The sequence below is a fragment of the Patiria miniata genome, unplaced genomic scaffold (assembly GCF_015706575.1).
Source record: "Patiria miniata isolate m_02_andy unplaced genomic scaffold, ASM1570657v1 HiC_scaffold_13, whole genome shotgun sequence".
Classification (NCBI taxonomy): Eukaryota; Metazoa; Echinodermata; class Asteroidea; order Valvatida; family Asterinidae; genus Patiria; species Patiria miniata.
Genome location: NW_024037051.1, coordinates 15487853 through 15506976, shown reverse-complemented (window position 1 = coordinate 15506976; position 19124 = coordinate 15487853). Strand labels below are relative to the sequence as shown.

At 40.3% G+C, this 19124-nt stretch overlaps 1 protein-coding gene across 9 annotated transcripts in view; it reads right to left on the bottom strand.

The window, feature by feature from the left end:
- LOC119721385 (protein quaking-A-like) overlaps positions 1-19124 on the bottom strand; it is a 66911-nt gene that overhangs the window by 24046 nt on the left and 23741 nt on the right. For 8 of the 9 annotated variants that reach the window (XR_005270183.1, XR_005270184.1, XR_005270181.1 and 5 more), the window contains exons 3-4: positions 7510-7625; positions 4798-4951 (exon numbers count right to left, since the gene is read on the bottom strand). Coding sequence is in view for 3 of the 9 variants with exons in the window: in XM_038191446.1 (XP_038047374.1) it covers positions 4798-4951; positions 7510-7625 (270 nt within the window). In the remaining 6 variants the exon portion in view is untranslated. Of the gene's footprint in view, positions 1-4797; positions 4952-7508; positions 7626-19124 lie in introns of all 9 variants that reach the window. The other variant, XR_005270182.1, reaches the window with a different exon arrangement.

The window sequence follows — 19124 nt, the reverse complement described above, 5'->3', positions numbered from 1 at the left end:
GGATGGCAAAAAAACCTCCCAGCACCCCTGGAAGAAAAACAATCTTGTTTTTTGGTGTGTTTTTTTGGGAAATCACAACTTTTGCCCGTATCAAGAAATCAAACGCACAGTCGTCTAAGTCTAGTGCCTAAAATTAAGAACACCTCTGATTTTTGAGTTTGCACACAATATTATGTCTGTTCCTTGCTCTATGGTACATGTAAATACATGTCACTTCCACGTTGCCTCATTAATTCTAGAGTAAAGCATTAAGTTTGGTTGGCATCTTTTGGATGTGCAGAGTCAATAATCTGGACAACGTTCTGATGCTATTTCATGTCCGGATGATACCATCACTGCATGCATGTGGACATCATGAAAAAAAAAAAATGGTACCAGTACACTAAACAGCTGTGCTGATGTGTCCACTCAGTACATCTTGACTTGCAATGTGTGTGCCGCATTTGCTTTAAAGTTTCAACCAAACAATTCTGCTCAGATCTATTTGGGGCGTGAGCATTATTTAGCAGCAACATATTTGTCCTGTAAAAAGAAGTCCATAATGTGATTCCAACCAATCTCAGCAATCAACATTCCTCAAACTTCTGATAACCTCCCTGGTTCCTTCATCGCCGCTCAAGTGGAATTAAGTCTTTTTCACCTCCAGCGCTGCCGCGTCAATAAAATCAGTGCCATCAGGCTGCTGTTGTGTCTTCTTTTTTTTATAATGGAAATCAGTCCACAGACTTCTTTCTTGAGGGATTAATTCCATTAAATCCCAGGGTAAAACCTTGAAGGGGGGAGGGGGGCAAAAGTCAGTTTTCAGGAGAGGGCTTTTTTTTTGTAAAGTTTTCTTGTTTTGACGGAAGCAAGATCTTTCTAAATGACTACAAATCTCTTAGATGTATCAATCAGTGTCTGAGTGGTTTTGGCTAGTTTTTTTGTTTAATCTGGCACTAATCCACTGGTCGAAAAAGGTTTGGGGTTTCTACACAAATGACTGTTTTGATATAGGCTTTTTTTTTGTTTATGAGACAGTTGGTGAAGCCACCCAAATACACTACAGGCTTTAAGCTTTGGCTCTTTTTACACTCCAACAGGTCTGATAGAAATTCCGCTTTTGCATTCGTAAAATACCAACGGCTTAAAAGCAGGAAAAAGTAAACAGAAGTTGAATGGTGTGTGTGCAGTGGAGAAATGGGGAGTATGCAAGCACTGTCACTAAATCTATCCATACACCTTCAGGGCCGACGCCCATTAGTTGGTAAATCAAGGGTCAGAAATTCATTCAATCATTCCAACTTCCCAACGTTTTCAGTCACACCGTTTTGACGTACCATCTTAATTAAGGAAGCAACTTCATTTTAGTCCACTTAAATGAACTAAGATCTTGGTTTCTTTGTCTGGGTGATTTTTATTAGAAATCCCTGTGCACCACACACAAGCATATAAAGCATGTCATAATCTGATATAATTTATGGTAAACACTTGGAATGTCTGCCAATCCCTCCACGCTTCCAGACAGCTGTGTCTCATCTATCAGAAGGCCTTTGGGATAATCCAATGGTATACATGTGTAGGTACTACTGAAATCTCCCTGGCCAAAACCTCAAGAACGACTTTTGGAATCTCCGTGGCCAAAAGCTCAAAACTTTTGGAATTTGTTAAGAATGTGAAGTTCCTCAAAATCTAGAACCTTTAAATCTGATTGGTGTCAAACGGTAAACCCCAGGATATCTTTATTTTGGTCTAAAATCTTGTCCTTTTTTACCAAAAAAACCCACCCCAGCCAACCAGGTTTTACTCTGCATAGTCAGATCAATCAAATCATGACCTCCCCACAAACCAAATACCATTTTTATTTTGTTTACAATAGCCGGGAAGATTATGAAAATAAGACATGACCCCTAAGTATTGACACAAGGTGGTATACTGCCCAAATTTATGATCAAACGGTGGTTGAGGTCAGGAGAAAGATTTTAAACAACTGGCTGGTACTGGTAGTAGTCTATAAACTCTAACATCAACAAAAAGTGGCTTTTTAATGGAGTGAAAAGTACATTTGACTGTTTTCTGCAACCATTTTGAACAGAGTTGGGTGGCCGGCTCCAAAAAATCTGATGAAAGATGATAGCTATCATCTGGGGGCATTTTCTAATTAACAGCAGCTAGCCAAAATTACCTGGTACACTCCATGATTCAGCCTCATGAATGAATGCCACACCAATTAATTAAGGATGATGGGGGTAAAATTACCCTCTGTCACTCGTTCATCAATGTCTTCTTTGGCGAAGCGGGCCTGCCAAATTGCCTTTTTTTTTCAAGTAAAAGCTTCTATTTGAGGTCTTGGGAGTGAATCCTCAAAGGTTCCAAAGGTGTACCATTCAAGGCATCAGGGTTGGTAAGTGGGGGGGCTATTACAAACTTGCTCAGAGGGGGTTTCGGACTCACAAAGCCGTGATAAAATGGAGACTCATTACTCCAAAACTACTGGCCAATCACGGTTCACTGATGTCTCCCTAAATGGAAACAAAACAGGATAATCCCTTGGGGGGAAAAACAGACTTGTTGTTGCTGATGCCAGGGATGCAACAAAGCAAAACACACCCACTGCCAAAAGCTTTCAAGCAGCAGACTTCCAATTCTGGAAGCATTCAGATGCATCCCAAAAAGAGGCCATTGTGGCCCGTAAACAATCGCTAATCCTCCCACTGTGTAGGATCAATACCAGGCCAGCTGGACCTGATAGAAATTTTGTTAAGGGCGTTAGAGGATGGGAATTGAATAAAAAGAAGCCAATTGGCAGCAGCAAGTCAACAAACTGAGATTGTCTGTCCAGGGTTTGGCTGCAACAACATTTCTTTTTCTCCACGTTGGTGACAAGCCCCTCAGGGGAAGGGTCGATATAAACTAGATCCGCATTGAGAAAGAGTCATTCCACAATTCGGAGGGAAAATATTCTAAACAAGTCGGGGGCTTTTCACATATAAACGCTATTTACTGTATTAGCCAAATTTGAAAACAGTTGGCACTTGTGTATATTTACTTGAGTTGTCCAAGTGGTCTGGGGTTTGTTTATTTGTGGTGGTTAAGTCTTCTACTGCTCTTTTATGTACTTCCAAGGCTTGCAAAATGTCACCAGAACTTCTAGGATGCTAAACCAGTATTCAGATGTCATGTTGGAGTGGATATGACAATGAAATGTCTGGCAAGTGCTGAAGGACCACTCATACTTCTAAGAATAGAAAACATCTTCTCAAGATCCCATGATAAGTGCTTGAAAACTGAATCATAATGAAGTCACCAAATTTTGGTGACTGTGGTCCCCTCACCAAAGACCATCATACTCAAGCCTGTATGTGGTTGAACTTGTTAGTCTGCAATGCGGAAGGATTGCTTGTGGAATTTTAATAAGTCCATGTAAATGCCTGCGCTTGTGGTTTATGAGAGTTTGAAACTAAAAGGGGTCACCAGAAGAGGGTCAGATTGAAGAAGGTCTGGATTCTTTCAATTTGTCTCGAAACCATGAAATTGAAATTGAAATTTGACTGCTGTTTTTGGAGTCGGAAACATTTGGAAAGCGTGGGATTATCCAAAACGCCATGTTCACTTCCTACCGGTATCAGCACACTAATCATACACAGAGTACAACTTTGTTTTTCTTGATGTCAAGGACACATACACTTCCAGAATAACGAGGACATCAGGAAAAGGAAGCAAACTTCAGGGGAACAGTTAGAATTTCCTGGTGTAGGGATACAGTTGGGAGGAAACTCTGCGACTGTCTGATTAGACAACGGTGGACGGTAAAATAACAATGAGGATAAGGTTTGGGGTCAAAATTCTGAGAAAGGGACAACTCGGACTGCGAGTGAATGCATCAGATAATTTCATAGCAAGGTGCGTGTGTAGAACAACTGGACATGCAGCCCCTGCCACAAACAAGGATGTATGCTTGATGTTTGCATCATGTATGGTGGTTAGATGTTTTTTCATTAAGGAAACATCATCCACTGTGAAAGTAAACATGTGGTAGATGTTACGTGAACAAATAAGCTTTCCTGAACTGAACAATGAAAACTAAAATTGCCATTAACATATTCAGCCATGATAAAAAGCAGTTGGGCTCAATGCTGAGATTGACATGAGCTGCATCCTCTCAAATTATCCCCAATCACCATTTTCCAGGCTTACATTCTCTCCATCATTGCTGATGTTGCAATCGTTTGGACTTTGGCTGCAATCGCATTACACATAAAGGTTTATGGCTTCCAACTTCTGCCCCGTTCGCCATTAACTATTTGGGAGACTGCCAAAATAGGGCTTGATAGCTGAATTGGGATTGGCAGAACTTTGCATAGTGCTCAGGAGGTTGCAGGTTCAAATCACTCCAGTAAATTTCTTTGTTCAACGAGGAATTGATTAAAAACAAACACAGTTCTTTAAAAAGTGGTATATTGGATGAAACTGAACTGATGGAAGTAAGTAAAGTCTGTCATGAGCCAATGTGGCCCATCAGACCAGCATTTACATGTATCTCCGGTTTCAGTAGCATGAAAGACTGAGAATATTTGTATTCCCCCTGGATGGGATGCCAGTCCATCGCAGGTCCCTCCCCAGCTAATGCCATTCATACTCAGAGTCAAGTGGGGATGAAGTGCCTTGCCCAAGGACGAGCGCCTGGATTCGAACCCCTGACCCTCTGATCATGAGTCACAAACCCAAACCACTATTCCAAACGCACCCAATAAAACTGACGGAAGAGATCAAATAAAAGTCAGTATTGTGCACTCACGCGAGACTTCGATGCGCACTTACCGTGGGCACTAGTAGCTTCTTGATCTGTGAGACGGCGCGCTCCATCTTGAGGCCGGCTCTGTTGGCGGTGTCCTCCACGGTGACCAGCACGTGCAGCTCCTCCGCCAGATGCTCCCAGTTGTGCTTGTCTTTGTTCATTTCCTCCTTCCAGACCGGCAATGTGTGAAACGAAAAGGGCATTTTGCATAATATACATGTACATGGGTGACGAGAATTGTCCTAGGCATTCCCAGATCCTCCAATATCCACCAGGGCCAATTTCAGGAACCTTAGCCTAAAATAGTGCCTAGTAAAATGATGTACCAGTACTAAGCAAAAGGCAACAGGGAATCAGTCAAAAGCGTCATTCATTGCATGACATTTTGACTGGTTGCCTAAATTTGCTAAGCAAATGTGTTTTTTTTGTGTGCTATGCACGTTTCTGTGCTATAGACCTTTATCATGCTGCCACCATTTCAGTCATGTTCCCTGTATCCAATAACAGTACTGAATGACAATTTTGTTGTGCAAAAAGGAACCAGATTATTTTTCCTTCCAGCCTCGCTTTGGTTGTAAACATTGATTTGAATGGGAAAAAAATCAGACAGCTGCATCATGATAATGGTCTATTGCTAAGCACCCCAGTGAAATTGACTTCAGGAGTATTTTGGGGATTGAGAAAGGTGGAGTCCAATCATGATAATGTTACATGGACAGTAGGCTTTGTACACAGTGGAAGATTTTGAGAGGATTCAGGAAGGCTCTTCGTCAAAAATTCCTGGAGGATTGGGTCAATACAGCTCCCATGGAAATGGTGAACATTCTTGAATCTAACAAAATCCAACACTTTACTGTGTCCCAAAAGCATGTTCAGTTTCGTTCTCTGACTATTGGAACATCAAGCCCCATATGAAGTAACACACAGTGTCTGGGCACTGTCATATTGAATCCTTTAAAATACTCCAAATGCAGTTGTTTGAAAAGAGGAATTACAACGTAAGTAAAATTTACAGACATGTGGAGTTTTTATCTGACAAAACCATACACTTTCCAACTACATGGGGACTTTTGATCTTATGAAACTATACACTTTCAAACTTTCATCAAAAATCTAAATGCATTTTTTTCCCAAAAATTTCTTAACCTCAGCAAAAATGGATTTTTTTTTTTATCTATATACCGGTAGTATGGGCTTAATGTTAGGATTCTAAGAGTGAAATGAACACGCTCTCAAAAAGGCTACTGTGGAATTCCCTGTTACACGTACTTGTTTTGATTCGACAAGATTAAAGATTTGCATAATTTTACAGCTTTCCCTCAAAGCTACCGGGGTACGCTGGATGTTTCACACAGGCCGGGGGCAGGTGGGAAGGATCGCAAGGCAGAAGGAGAAGCTGATTGCTTCTTTGAAATGAAAATGAAAAGTCAAGGTCTCATTGATAGTGCGCGGCCGTGAGAATATTAAACACTGGCCGCCACTACTCCCGCAGCCAACAGACACATGAAGACAGATGAGCCGCATATAAATTGTATTGATGAGAATGAAATAAAATATCGTTATCTCTATTCAAATAAATTATTGATATGGCAGTACAGTACTCGTCAGTCTTCCTTCTGCCCTGCAGAAGTAACCATAGGCAAAATTGCTAGCAAACAACAAAACCTTCCTAATGGATTGGTTTTCTTGCGAAAAGAAATTGAAACTTTTGCCACAGAAGGTATTTGTACACCCCCACAAGCTGAATATGACAGATGTTTTTCCAGCGATGTTAGGACTAAATTTTCACCGGGAAGGTTCGGTTTCAGCCGGGGTCCATCTCAATTTTCCCCCCAAAGCTAGAGATAACGAGAAGGCCAAATACCAAAAGAAATATGTTTTTCCAAGGTGGGTCGGATCACACCGGATCTGGCGAGAGCCAATAAAGAATTTCAGCAACTAGGGGGGATGGTGTTACCTTTGCATGGCATTTCTGCCCGGTTCCCCGTTATGAAATGATATCTAAACCGGTAACCTGCCACCGCATAGTTCGGCCAGCTGGTAGAGTCATTGTGCGATAGGGCCAGGGCCAGCGTAGAGCAGCGCTAATGAGTGTAACACGAGAGTGGCTAGCGACACGGCCCCACGAGTGAGCGATGGTTAGGGTGTATGTTGGCTATACACTGCCGGCACAAAGGCTGGGCGTATTTATAAAATGAAAAGTACACAAACACGAGACGCGAGGAAATGGATAACCACTTAATTAGAAAGTGACTCTTACATATGCACATACATGTAAATCAAGAGTCGTGTCAATTCTGGATGAGATATGGGGTTCTTTTCTTAAACCTTAACATTTTTTTTGGAAGGGGGAGGGTTGGGGATTCTTAATACCATTTTTTTCTCAAGCATAAAATTAATCTCGTATGTAAAACTGTCCCATGTGTTGAAATTTAAAATAAATGAAATAGTAAAGTATTTTTAACTAAATCTTTTGAGTTTTGAATTTAAGGTACTAAATAAGGTTTTGGCTTTATTTATCAAATTATCCTTGTATTTGGGATGTTGAAATGTAAATCTCATACATTTTTTTTTTTAAATTGTGCCTGTGACTGAAAACAAGAGTTAATTGGAATGTCCCAGAATTACATTTGCAAGATTGTATAACTTTCCGTTGATTTTTGGTTGAGTTTTTTTCACCTCTTCCTTAGCAAAAGGTACATGTGCTGGATATTTTCTGGGGAAAAATTATTACCTTCTTTTTGTCTCTCATGGAACCTTTTCCTCGGATCATGATCTTGCACCCTGTCTCCTTCTCAAGCTGTTTGGCATACATACCACGAGGCCCAAGTATTCTGCCTACAAAGTTGAACTGTAGAAAGAAAAGAGAAAAAACAGGAAGTGAATACATTAGCATCAAAGTGAAAAGTCTGATGTGTACATGTATGCAATGTGAGGCTGTTTTATGCTGACAGGATCATCTACATGAAACAGCAGTTGATACGGGCATGGCATTTCAACAAGGGTCACATATGGAAACCTACACAGTCTGGTGGCTTTCGCGTCCTCGCCAAATGAAAAATTCACGTGTTTGTTATTATACACCTCATGACAATTGAGACAAGAATTTCTGTCGATATCCATCAGAATTTTCTGAGGTACAGTTCCAGATAGAAGAAATAAACAAAGCACAATTCCTTCAAGTCGATCGACAAAATATGCAATCTAAATGTGAAAACCCAATTTTAATAGATAAAGTTTCTTTTTCCGACATTGCCGAGCAAACGTAATCCTTTTACACGTCGATGTCAACTCCAAAATTAAACGGGTGTTTGACTTCGTAACGAGATTCACCGTATTGCCTTAACGGCCGGCGGCAAATGAATGATAGAAAGATCAAGTCGCAGTGACGGCAGACTGGTACTTTGTCCCGACACCTCCCAATTGGATTTGGACAGCCGCAATCCGTTCCCACACCTGGGAAACGCTAAATTGTTAAACGATAAATTTTTCGCCCGGATCGTCCCTGGCATTATCGCTAAGCTCCCAATCCGAACGAGGTGGGAACGAAAGGAAAAGTTCCCAAGGATCATCAACTTTAATAATTCATCCTCGCAGTGCCGTTTATTTTAAACGTTAATTGTAATTTTATGCAATGTGATAAAGTGCCTGGAGCCGAGTCAGCAACTGAGCCGTGATTTTCGTACGTCAACCAGAAGCGACACTTTATAATGAATTCTCCATTATATTTCATAACTTAATCTCTGGAACTTAATTGCTTTTTTAATGGAATATGTCTTACGAGTGTAGGATTTCTAAATAAAGCCTCCAAATGTACACTTACAGTGTATGTACACACATATACATCATGTAGTTTGTAATAAGCACCATTCGGCATTCCTTCATTTACATGTATTTTATCATCTCATCTTTTATACAATTCACCGACTATACACATGTAGGTAGTATAACTGAATGCTTTTTCAACTGATTTTTTTTTTCTCCAATTGTGATCCTAAACAAAAACACTCCATTTCATCTCCACCACAAAAGCCAGTCAAGGCCGGCCCACAATAAAAGTCCAGCATACTGGGCCAAGTATGGAATGTCAACTTTTATTGAAATGTCAGGAGCCGCCTCTTCAGAAAAGAAAGTGAATTCCTGATAATAAAAGCTGGCTGACAGCAGGCATTCCCCAACACAAGACTGTTTCTGTGTAATTTATGAACTTGGAATGTTGTCATTTGTGCTTTAAGCCACACTGGTACTTCAGTGAATGGTAAATTTACATGTAGTGCAGTAGGTACACTAGCTGCACTGTAAATAGAATTTGTGAATAATTTTGGGGGTTAAGTTTGTGTAATAACGGTCAAACTTATCACAGATTAGACAAAATTATGTTGAATGTCTCATTTGTGTGTTGTGACTGAGATCATTGTAAATTTCAAGTAATTAATGGATATTGTACATGTACAGTACGTATTTCACCCCGTCCATCAAATGAACCACCGAAATGACAAAGGATAGTCAATCTTATTGTACAAACTACAACAAGGATTCATATATCTGCTCTCTAGAGATACACTGAAAAAGATGAACAAAATTGATAAGGTTTCCAACTGGTATAATAAAAGTTAGCTGAAAATGTTGACCAATCGTGTTCAAAATGAATGTGTGTTTTTCCTTGTGTTGCATCAGTACAGGTACAGTTTCCGTGTGTAGATACGTGTATTCAGTAAAACTCATTTGTCATTTCCAGTTCATAGTATGACTGCTCATGCATGATATTATTGCTGATTTGTTGATTTTTGTTTGTCAGAAAACTCAAAATGGGTTACCCAAGGCCACTCTGTGAACAGGCCGGCTACAATGACGCCCCCATACTCCTACACAATATTGCCGCAAATGTCAGCAAACTGAACACTGTTCAGTGGGCGAGAGACCAACGCTGTGACAGAGGGTCTCCCCACAGCACACTAGGGTGTTGGTCGCTTGGTGCCAAATTCGGGGTTTTGACCTGCAAAAGTCTGATCTACCATTAAGTAATAATACGGGCCACTGGACCATAATACCGCAGAAATTGATTTTTCTGACCCGGAAGCAACTTCTGAAGAAAAATATTTCAAGAATTTGGGGATGTTTACGCTTTTCACTTTATGCACGTAGGAAATAATACATACACAACGAATTCTTAAATTAATATTGCTATGATTTATGAATTTGAAAGTGCCGGTTTATATACATGTACACTTGTACTAATTTTGTAATTGGAAATTACATGTGCATGTACATGTACATTTTTTAAAAAGACAGGTGTACAGGAAACTAAGCCACCTGTGTTTATGGAATTGACTTTTGTTTGCAATGATTGCAAATCGTACAAAAGTGCATCTACGTTAATGTTTTCTGTACAAGGACTAGGACTACGGACGTACACTAGTCCGAACTCTTCAATATCAAAGCCCAGGGTTTGCAGTATTCTGTTGGATTCAGAACTGTTATTTCACATGGGTTTTGACGTCCCCTTTTCGTTTGAAGTACATTTTGTACGAATGAACAGAGCGTTCTACATGAGAAGAGGTTGTGACCACCGAGTTATGGCACAGTGCTGGATTTTTTTGGCAGATTCCGGAAAGACCCTTTCCATATTGTTTGGAAACAATTACGAGTTTACATATGCTTAACATGGTAGTTTATTTATTTCTTCCTACTCCAGGAAAAAGCTGTCAATTGGTATTACAGTTTTACAATTTAGAAAGTTTTTAACTGCCGGAAATTTTAGCACATCTAAAAGGAAGTGAGTAGAGGCTCATAAAAAACAAGCCCTCAGAAATTGCAGAAAGTACCGATAGCAAACATTAGCAGAGGTTTGAAAAAACGAAGGGGCTTATCAGCACATATCTTTTCCAAGGAACCAAAAGGAAGAAAGCACTTATTGACAAGCATTCAACTGTTGAGTAACGAGACAATTGAGTAGGGGTACTAGAGGGGTGCAAGACAGGTCCCTGGAAGGAGCCTTGAGGAACCCTCGGACAAAAGGGAGGGGGCAAGACTTTCAAAAGAGGTTTTCATCACCTCTGGAGAACCTGCAAGCCTGAAGGTAATTACTGGGGTTTTTTTCCTTCAAGAAAAGAGAGCTTGAATAAATGGTGCAGGAGACGCTTTGAAAACTCAATTCTCTTGCAAGAATGCACCATTTCTAAAAAGACTGAGGAATTCTGGCAGGGGAAAGTCAATAGAAGTTCCCCCGTGCGATTTGTGTGTGTAAATTTAGCAGTTGGGAAACATGGATCATTGAACACAATTCTGTAAACAGATCGGAATCAGGAAAGTCCAGAAGTTACGCCAAGCATTAAGTCATAGCCCTTTGGCCTACATAAATATTTTCAGTGGAACTTTATTTGTGATAATGTCACATTTCTGGAGGGAAAGAGTCCGTTCTTCCACATCAAAGCTAAGTGTTAGCGCACCCGGATTCAAGTTCCAATTCTTTAAGCGATTGCAGGCACAAGCAAAGCGTAAAATGTCAGGACACTTTTGAAATGTCAGTAAGCCAACAGCGCTCGTCTTTCAAATCAAATAATAATCTCTCATCTATCATCACACAACAGATATCATTACGAACATTTCCATACCCTTCACTACTTCTTGTTTTCTTCTTAAATCTTGCAGATAATAAAAAAAAGCCTGACACTCCTCCTCTATAACCAGACAGCTGTGCCTGCTGAATGACCAGAGCCCTTTCCTATGGAATGCCGAGAATGGCCGAAGGAATGTGATTTATTTGGACGATTTCAGCAGGGGGTAGGGGCTGAACTTTGAAAAAAATGGACTGACCAGTCTTTTCCCTGAACAAAACTTATTGCCTCAGCCAAGGATGTTATGTTTTCATCAGCTTTGGTTTGTTTGTTTGTTGGTTGGCTGGTTGTCTGTGAACAGGATAACTCAAAAAGTTATGGACGGATTTCATGAAAATTTTCTTAAGGGGTGGTCCTTGGTACAAGTACAAATTGATTAGATTTTGGACTGATTTTGTACTGACAATGTGGCAGGGAATTGTTTAGCCTTGGCGGAGGTTTGCGGTCTCTGAGTGCTTTCTAGTTTCCTACATGTACATGCAGAGTCAGTGCAAGAATTTAAATATTGGCAATAGATCAACCAGAGTTTCTGTGTAACTAATTAAGCCACATATTACAAAAACACGCATGGAAGTGCCAAGTACTCAAGCAATGGGCACCGGTGTAATATTCCTTGCCGTACAGTGCATTATTAACATTCGATTAAGGCTTGAGAACATTATTGAGTTGTGTTGCGCTGGCGCCCCGCCATTTGGCATATTTCTTGCAAATTCAACTCCAAGATTGCTTTCATGTGGAGTGTGTGATGAGTGATCGTCCGGGGAATAGCCATGAAGTGTGTCTTGTAAAGGTCTTTGAATCATTTTTTTTCCCATCGCGATACTGTCCTTCCTATTTTAAGAGCAATGATGAAATGACGAGTCAACCACACATGGGAGACTAATATCCATTTCACTTCAGAGGTGAAACGTTCAGCAGGAATGTTTTGTTAAGCCTGAAAGATGAATATGATCTCAGGTTTTGCACGTACGTACGCAAGAGCTATATTTTTTTGCGTTACTCAAGTACAATGTACAAAAATAAACGCTCAGGGCCCTTTTTGCACTAAAAGCCAAATATCAAAAAGCAAGGCTAATTTCATGACGTCAGCGATGGTCATCAGACTGTGGCATTTCACCCAAACAAACTAGATCATTTCCTTTTGCTACCCTCCTAGTTTGAGGCCAATTCACATTTTGTAGTTTACTTTGCGCATGATCAACAGTGCATACAATTCATTTGCAATGGCCATATTTACAGATGCCGCACACGTCCACTCATATTACTTTCAATGAAAGCTTGGCCTAAAAATATCCAAGCCACGTAATTTTGGTAAATTAACAACTCTAGATTGGACATTCGTGCTTTACAAAATGTTCTTTTTATAATGGGAATGGGACATTCGTCAACTTGAAAATGCATCAACTTCAATCAAGAAAATGTGTTAATTTAAAACAAAAACAAAAAACCAAGCTGCAAACAAGGATTCAAACTTAAGTGTCAAAGTGGACAACCAACAATCGTTGGCATGTTTCAATTCATAGGGATGACAAAGCCACACGTATTTTGAAACCAACGTCAATTTCACAACTTAAGGCCGGTTCATACTAGGCGCGAATTTGTGACATCATGGCAAGTATTCACGCTGCGAATTCGTAAAAGTTGAACATATTTCAATTCAGGTGAATTTCGCGAATGTATTTGACATCAAATTCGCATGAAGTATGAACCGTGCTACATGTATGCACAGTGCTCTATTTCATAGGTCAGCTTAGACCTTAGACAAATTAATTCACAGGACTCTTCTGTTTAATCATTTTCTTCCTTTCCTTGAACTTTTGCGAACTCTGAATATGAAATGCCATCTGGACAGATGTTAAAAAAAAAGTAAGCAGGCTTCAAGTTGCAGCAGACGTGGTGCTGATCAGATGGGATATGCAGATGACCACACAGATAGATATCAATTTGAATAGTCAGTATATCAGTGATAACAGCAGGACTTGTTTTGAAGTATCGCTTTTCTTTAATTGATTCAGCAAATGGATATTTCAGACAAGTATATTCGTGCATAAAATGTAGGGGAAAACAAAGCTGGTAGATGTTAACAGTTTTACTTTTTGTATCAAATTTTATCTTAAAAAGTGGCCCACAATGAGTAACAGTACCGGTAGATACTACGTGCAAGTTTCACACGCTCAATCAAGAGCTCAATTCAAAGTTATAATTTTGTGACCCCAATTCTTGGTGTAGCCGTACCCCAATGTAAAACTCGGAAGAAACCATACGTTCTGGACAAACTCTCAGTGCTGAGATTCGTTTTAAAAAGTTGAGCAATATGCTCCAGAGAAAGCCGCGGAAAATTGGGACTTAAATAGTGTTTTGTTTTTTTAATCAAAGTGTCATCTTTATGGTCTTCAACTTTTACATGGGATAATCGATATGCATGTACATGTATCGAATATTGTCGATATTGGATTTCATATCGATTATTTAACATTCTGATATCAAGATGCTTACAATGGTCTGCTTTATGAAATCCAAGATATTGCTAGTACTACAAGCTTGTTTCAGGTTTTTTTAAGGTACCGCCACACCTTGCGAAGGACGCGCTTCTGCACGCACTGAGCAGGATCATGACACCTTTGCCAGAACGGAAGGCTGGGGCTAGTGGACTCAACACTCTGTAAATTATTGATCTGAGCTGATCTTCACCGCACCCCAGACATATTGTCACCGGAAAACAACATGCTCCGCCGGTTGGGATCCGGCACGCAAAAGTTCCTCACTGCACTTGAGGCACTGATGTGTGGCACCGTCGCAGTCTTTACATGTAAAGCAGGCCCAACATGATGTGCAACTTGAAAATGCAGTGTGTCGTTGCCCGAGGGTACAAGGATGTTGTATGTCCTCTTTCACCTGTTCTTAGTGATTTTTATGAACATACTAATCATGAAATTGTAATATGGTATGTACATTGTACGTACAAAAGATGAAGTTATCACATCTCATCTCACTTTCTTTGCAGTCAAAATTTACCAGGATCACTTTGACACACCCCTTTCCAGTAGAAGCGTGACCCCATACTGGTAGTTAACCAAATCCATAACTTGTTGATTTACTGAGTTTTTGAACATAATTTTTTTGTTCTTCTTCAAATGACCACATTATTCATACTTCACAGGAGCGAGTTCTAATGAATAACTAATTGTGGAGGCAAACCACGCAAACAAAATGTTTGGTGATCGCTGCTACTCAACTTTGCACTTCAGTGAGCTGCTACTTAATGTGTTACATGCACACGTGTGTTCTTACAACACGGTGTCAAGGAGCAGTGTGCTTTTGCCGTTCAAGCATGCCGCATACGTGTACGTGCACGTGTAGACGTGATAGGATGTCACATGTAAATTACTGAGCAAGCGAGTGTTTAAACTGTAATGCACACATCAACCCAACTATTCAACTATTTGAGATAGGAAACCACAAAATGAGTCTTACAGAAATATTTCTTTGGCTAATTAATTTTTCATTTGCAATAAAAAGAGCATTTTCAATCAGTGTGACATCTGAATTAGGGCTGAATATTCGATCATCAACCCAACATTAGAATAATTCTTTGCCGCTTTTAAATATTTGAAACACAAAAACTACGCACATACACACACAACTGTCGTAGCGTTTTATTGTACACTTTTTTTGGTTCACAGTAACTTTTTTGTCGATGGTCGTTCATTGTTTCCATCCTTTTAGCAGGTGAAAGCCCTTGACATTTATAAGATACTTACTGCAAAACACTCCATATCGATCTCGGCACACAAATTTTAACTGGCGTGCTATGCATGCAACTTTTGACCGGCACGGCACGCATTGGCAGCTGGCAGTTTTGAACATCTGAATATTCGGTCAAACACAGTTTCGAGTAATCGAATACTTAATTATTTGAAAATGGACAGCTCTAATCTTAATATCTGTTATATTGTATCAGTACTGGTATGTTGGTGAAAATATTGACTATTCTTGTGGATTACTGGTATGCAAGGATTTGTAAAAATGCCTATTACTCAAAGGAACCTTTTTCGAACTTGTGACTCTATTTGGCCGATCAATTTCACAATTACCAGTAAAGGATATTCAATTTCAAAGAATTAAAACATTGAGATATCTCACTAATGGCATTCTTAACTAACCATCTGAAAATTAATTAATAAACAGTCCACATGTTACATTCCATCATACTTGCAAGCACACTCCCGGTAAACTGGTCAATTTTTAATTGGGCAGTATCAATTTCATGCATTAGAAATCATAATAAGTCAGTTATCATTTAACGACATGAGAAAGCGGACTTCATTTCTTACTGTCTGCTAAGGAGCAAACACAGAAGTCCCTCGAGGGATAGATAGCCAGGAGTTCTTTTCTTTATTGCCGTTTAGCGCCTATGGGGACAGCCAAACGGTCAGATACATCGCTGGTTAAATGAACAATGACGGCGATGGGTTGGGAGGTGTTAAGGGAAAGAGCCTAGCCGATGGTTTATTCAGTAGCTCCCTGCGCTGTGATGTGGGCACAGTGCCATGTGCTTTCTGGCCCCTTGCACAAAGCTCATAACGATGTGAGATCAGAGGGGCCAGTCACATGGAACGCAGGGCGACAAAAATATGTGCTTAGCATAAATCAGCTAAGAACAGTTACAAGCAATGTGCATAGTCAGGACCCATTTTCATGACAGTATTCCGCACCTACGATCACCATTCTGTGCTAACCCTGTAAACACAGAATCTTAAATAACGGGATGTAAGGATGCGCATGGACCCAGGTTAATTGCTAACTGGTACATGCTAACCATAAGCATGAAATTTTCTGCTATCCAGTAAGCAGGGATTTTTGGCTAACGGTAAGCAGAGCCATGAAATTGGGCCCTGCTTTTTGCCGTGCATAACATGACTGCGCTAAGCAATTTTTGTTTGGGCTAAGCAATTTCTGTTTGTGCTAAGTAGCAGCTCATTGAGATTGGCCTGAAGTACATGTACATAGTTCAACTTCAAGTCAAAATGTGGTTTGATTTACAATGTAAGGTGGATTAATTTGGGGAGGGGGCAAGACTACCATACTTGTGCATACCGGTATATGATGCCATCAAGCTACATGAGTCGTTTGTCGACCCTGGTCCAACAAAATTACAGATTTGAAAAGAGTACAACCTCAGCATTACTGTTGTGAAAACCGCATGCTGATACCATCTTTAGTTCAACAATTATGGAAGTCAGAACACCAAGCGATGTGATGAAGTGATGCAATGAAGTGGCCCTATTTTAGCCTGTATCTCCAAATTAAAATTCCTGACAAACGACTCATTTAGCTTGATCGCATCACATGATGGGGGATTGGTGGGCTATGTGAGGTGCTAAATGCAACAAGAGGAGGGGAAATGTTGAAAGGAATGTGTATCATCAAGTCATCGGTGGGACTGGTCTTTTTTTAGATCAGCAAACGGGAGGTTCGAATCCAGCTCCAAACCATCCAGATATCTGCCTGGGAGCATCTGTTTGTTGACAGACACCCATTAACAAGGTTGACAAATGTTGATTCTTCAAAAATGTCGTCACGTGCCATTTTCCTGTTTTCCAAAGCCAATCCCGTCTTGGCCCCACGAGACTCATAGCCACCCCGCCGACACAAACTCATTAACATGTAAACCGACCGCAGCATACAGTATAACTGAAATTGCCGGCGGGGATATTGTTGTCTGTAATTATGTAGATTGTGTACAATGTAGGTACGCTTTCCGGGCATGAATAATACGCCGCGTATATGACATTTCCGTTGTTAACTGCAGCAGGGCTTAATTAAGCGCGACTTTCTAAGCACCGACAAACTAAATTGTCTGGAGAAGGCAGGGTATGTGTATGGCAATCAGCCAAGCACTGAGGAGGAATGAAGCCCGATTCAAATTGACCTTCACTGCAATATGAATAAAAGTGGCTGAAATTTGTTATTGTCTGATTACTAGCTTTTGTGCTTGTAAAAGAATTGAGACTATAGTCTTTGAACTGACTAGTGCAGTTTTTACATGCTTATCAAAAAAAGGGTTTCTCATTTGCATTAAATATGGTCACTTTGCATGTGAAAGAAAAACGTGATTTTATTGGATCAGTATTATAATCCATACACATGTACATGTAGGCCAACTGGAAAACAAAAAGTTGACTCCTTCAAAAAGGACACATCCAGGATGCAGTCTAATTTTCATGGAATCGAGTTCCAAATCCGGCGATATTGGAGAAAAGGGGATGTTTTAGAGACACTCCGTTTCTTGCAAATTTGCAACCTCTTGAGAGAGGATTCAAAGACAATCTCCAGTGAATTCCCCCAGAAAAGCCAATTACGCGAGGAGGGATCGGACGGAGAAATGATGCGCGATATATTACATGGCGTAATCTAATGTAATAATGGCTGTTTTCTAGAACAACACAGTGCAGGCAGAGTTCATGCGAGGTCTCACTGCTTTTGCTGAGAGCCTGAGACGGATGGCAGAGTATCAGAAGAGCCAGGATATTAGTGCTGTGGTCGAGTCTGGTCATCACAAGTCTGGTCACAAGTAAATCACACGGTCAGTTCATAAGTCCAGTCACGCAAAAACAAGGGACGAATAAAAACAATAGAATGCATTTGTCAGACATCATTTGAATAACTAGTGACTTGATTTGAAATCGGCTTGTGGTAGATTTGTGAGGATTTGCGATGAACTTGAAAATACAGCAGGTGTCCCAAAAGTTTTTTTATTAAATACGACCAACTATTGCATCACAAGAAATGAAATCACTTATTTGAAATCATAATACCTCCTACATATTCATGATAGAGAGCTGAATTCTCACTGGTCCATTCACCCTGAAGTGCCAGCCGCTACTTTTTGCAGTTTACCAAGCGCGGACGAGAGTATTCACGCATCACATGGGTTACCCCTTGCAGTCGTCTACTACGCATGCGCTTTACTAAGCAATCATTAACTGTCGCACAGGTATAGTACGCACGCGCAAACACGGCCCTAGCTACACATGAAAAGATGGAGGCACACATAACTGTTAATCAGCGTTTTCCCGAGCTCAATGATGCAGAACTGGAGAACATTGTGGACAATAAAGATGCCTCCTCTACTAAAAACAGCGACGGCAACATTTGGCAACTGATTTTTGTATGAGGTATAGTAAAATACAACATGGTTTATTTCGAGTGGATAGTCGACATAAGCTCCCCTCGGTATTGGCAATACCGAGGGGAGCTAATATCGACTGTCCACCCTCAAACCATGTTAATTTTGTATACTATTGTTTACATTTCAATAAGAACAGGAACCATTCTCCCTCATAAACAAGGGAAAAAGTGAACTGTGCCAACTACAAAAACAACATGTATGTATGTCAATCAACTTTCTTTTCAAAACAGCTCTGTGTTCTCAGAAAACGCAACATCAATTCAGTACAACTCTATTTGAATAACGTCTGACTGATTACATCTTTCAAGATGCACCCCGAATAATCAATAAGTAACTTGAAGAAACGTCGCGCAACGGAAAAACCAAAACATAACCAGGGGGAAAAGAATTTACATTCCGTTCAGGCAGTATTATTATCATTCGTTGGTATGTCTGAGATGCCATATATGCAAATCACGCTCGGACGTCCTCCACAGTAGCAAACGGCAACTAGACAGAGAGTAGTTTTAAGTCTTCGTCGTCCAGGTTCAAGGGCCTGTAA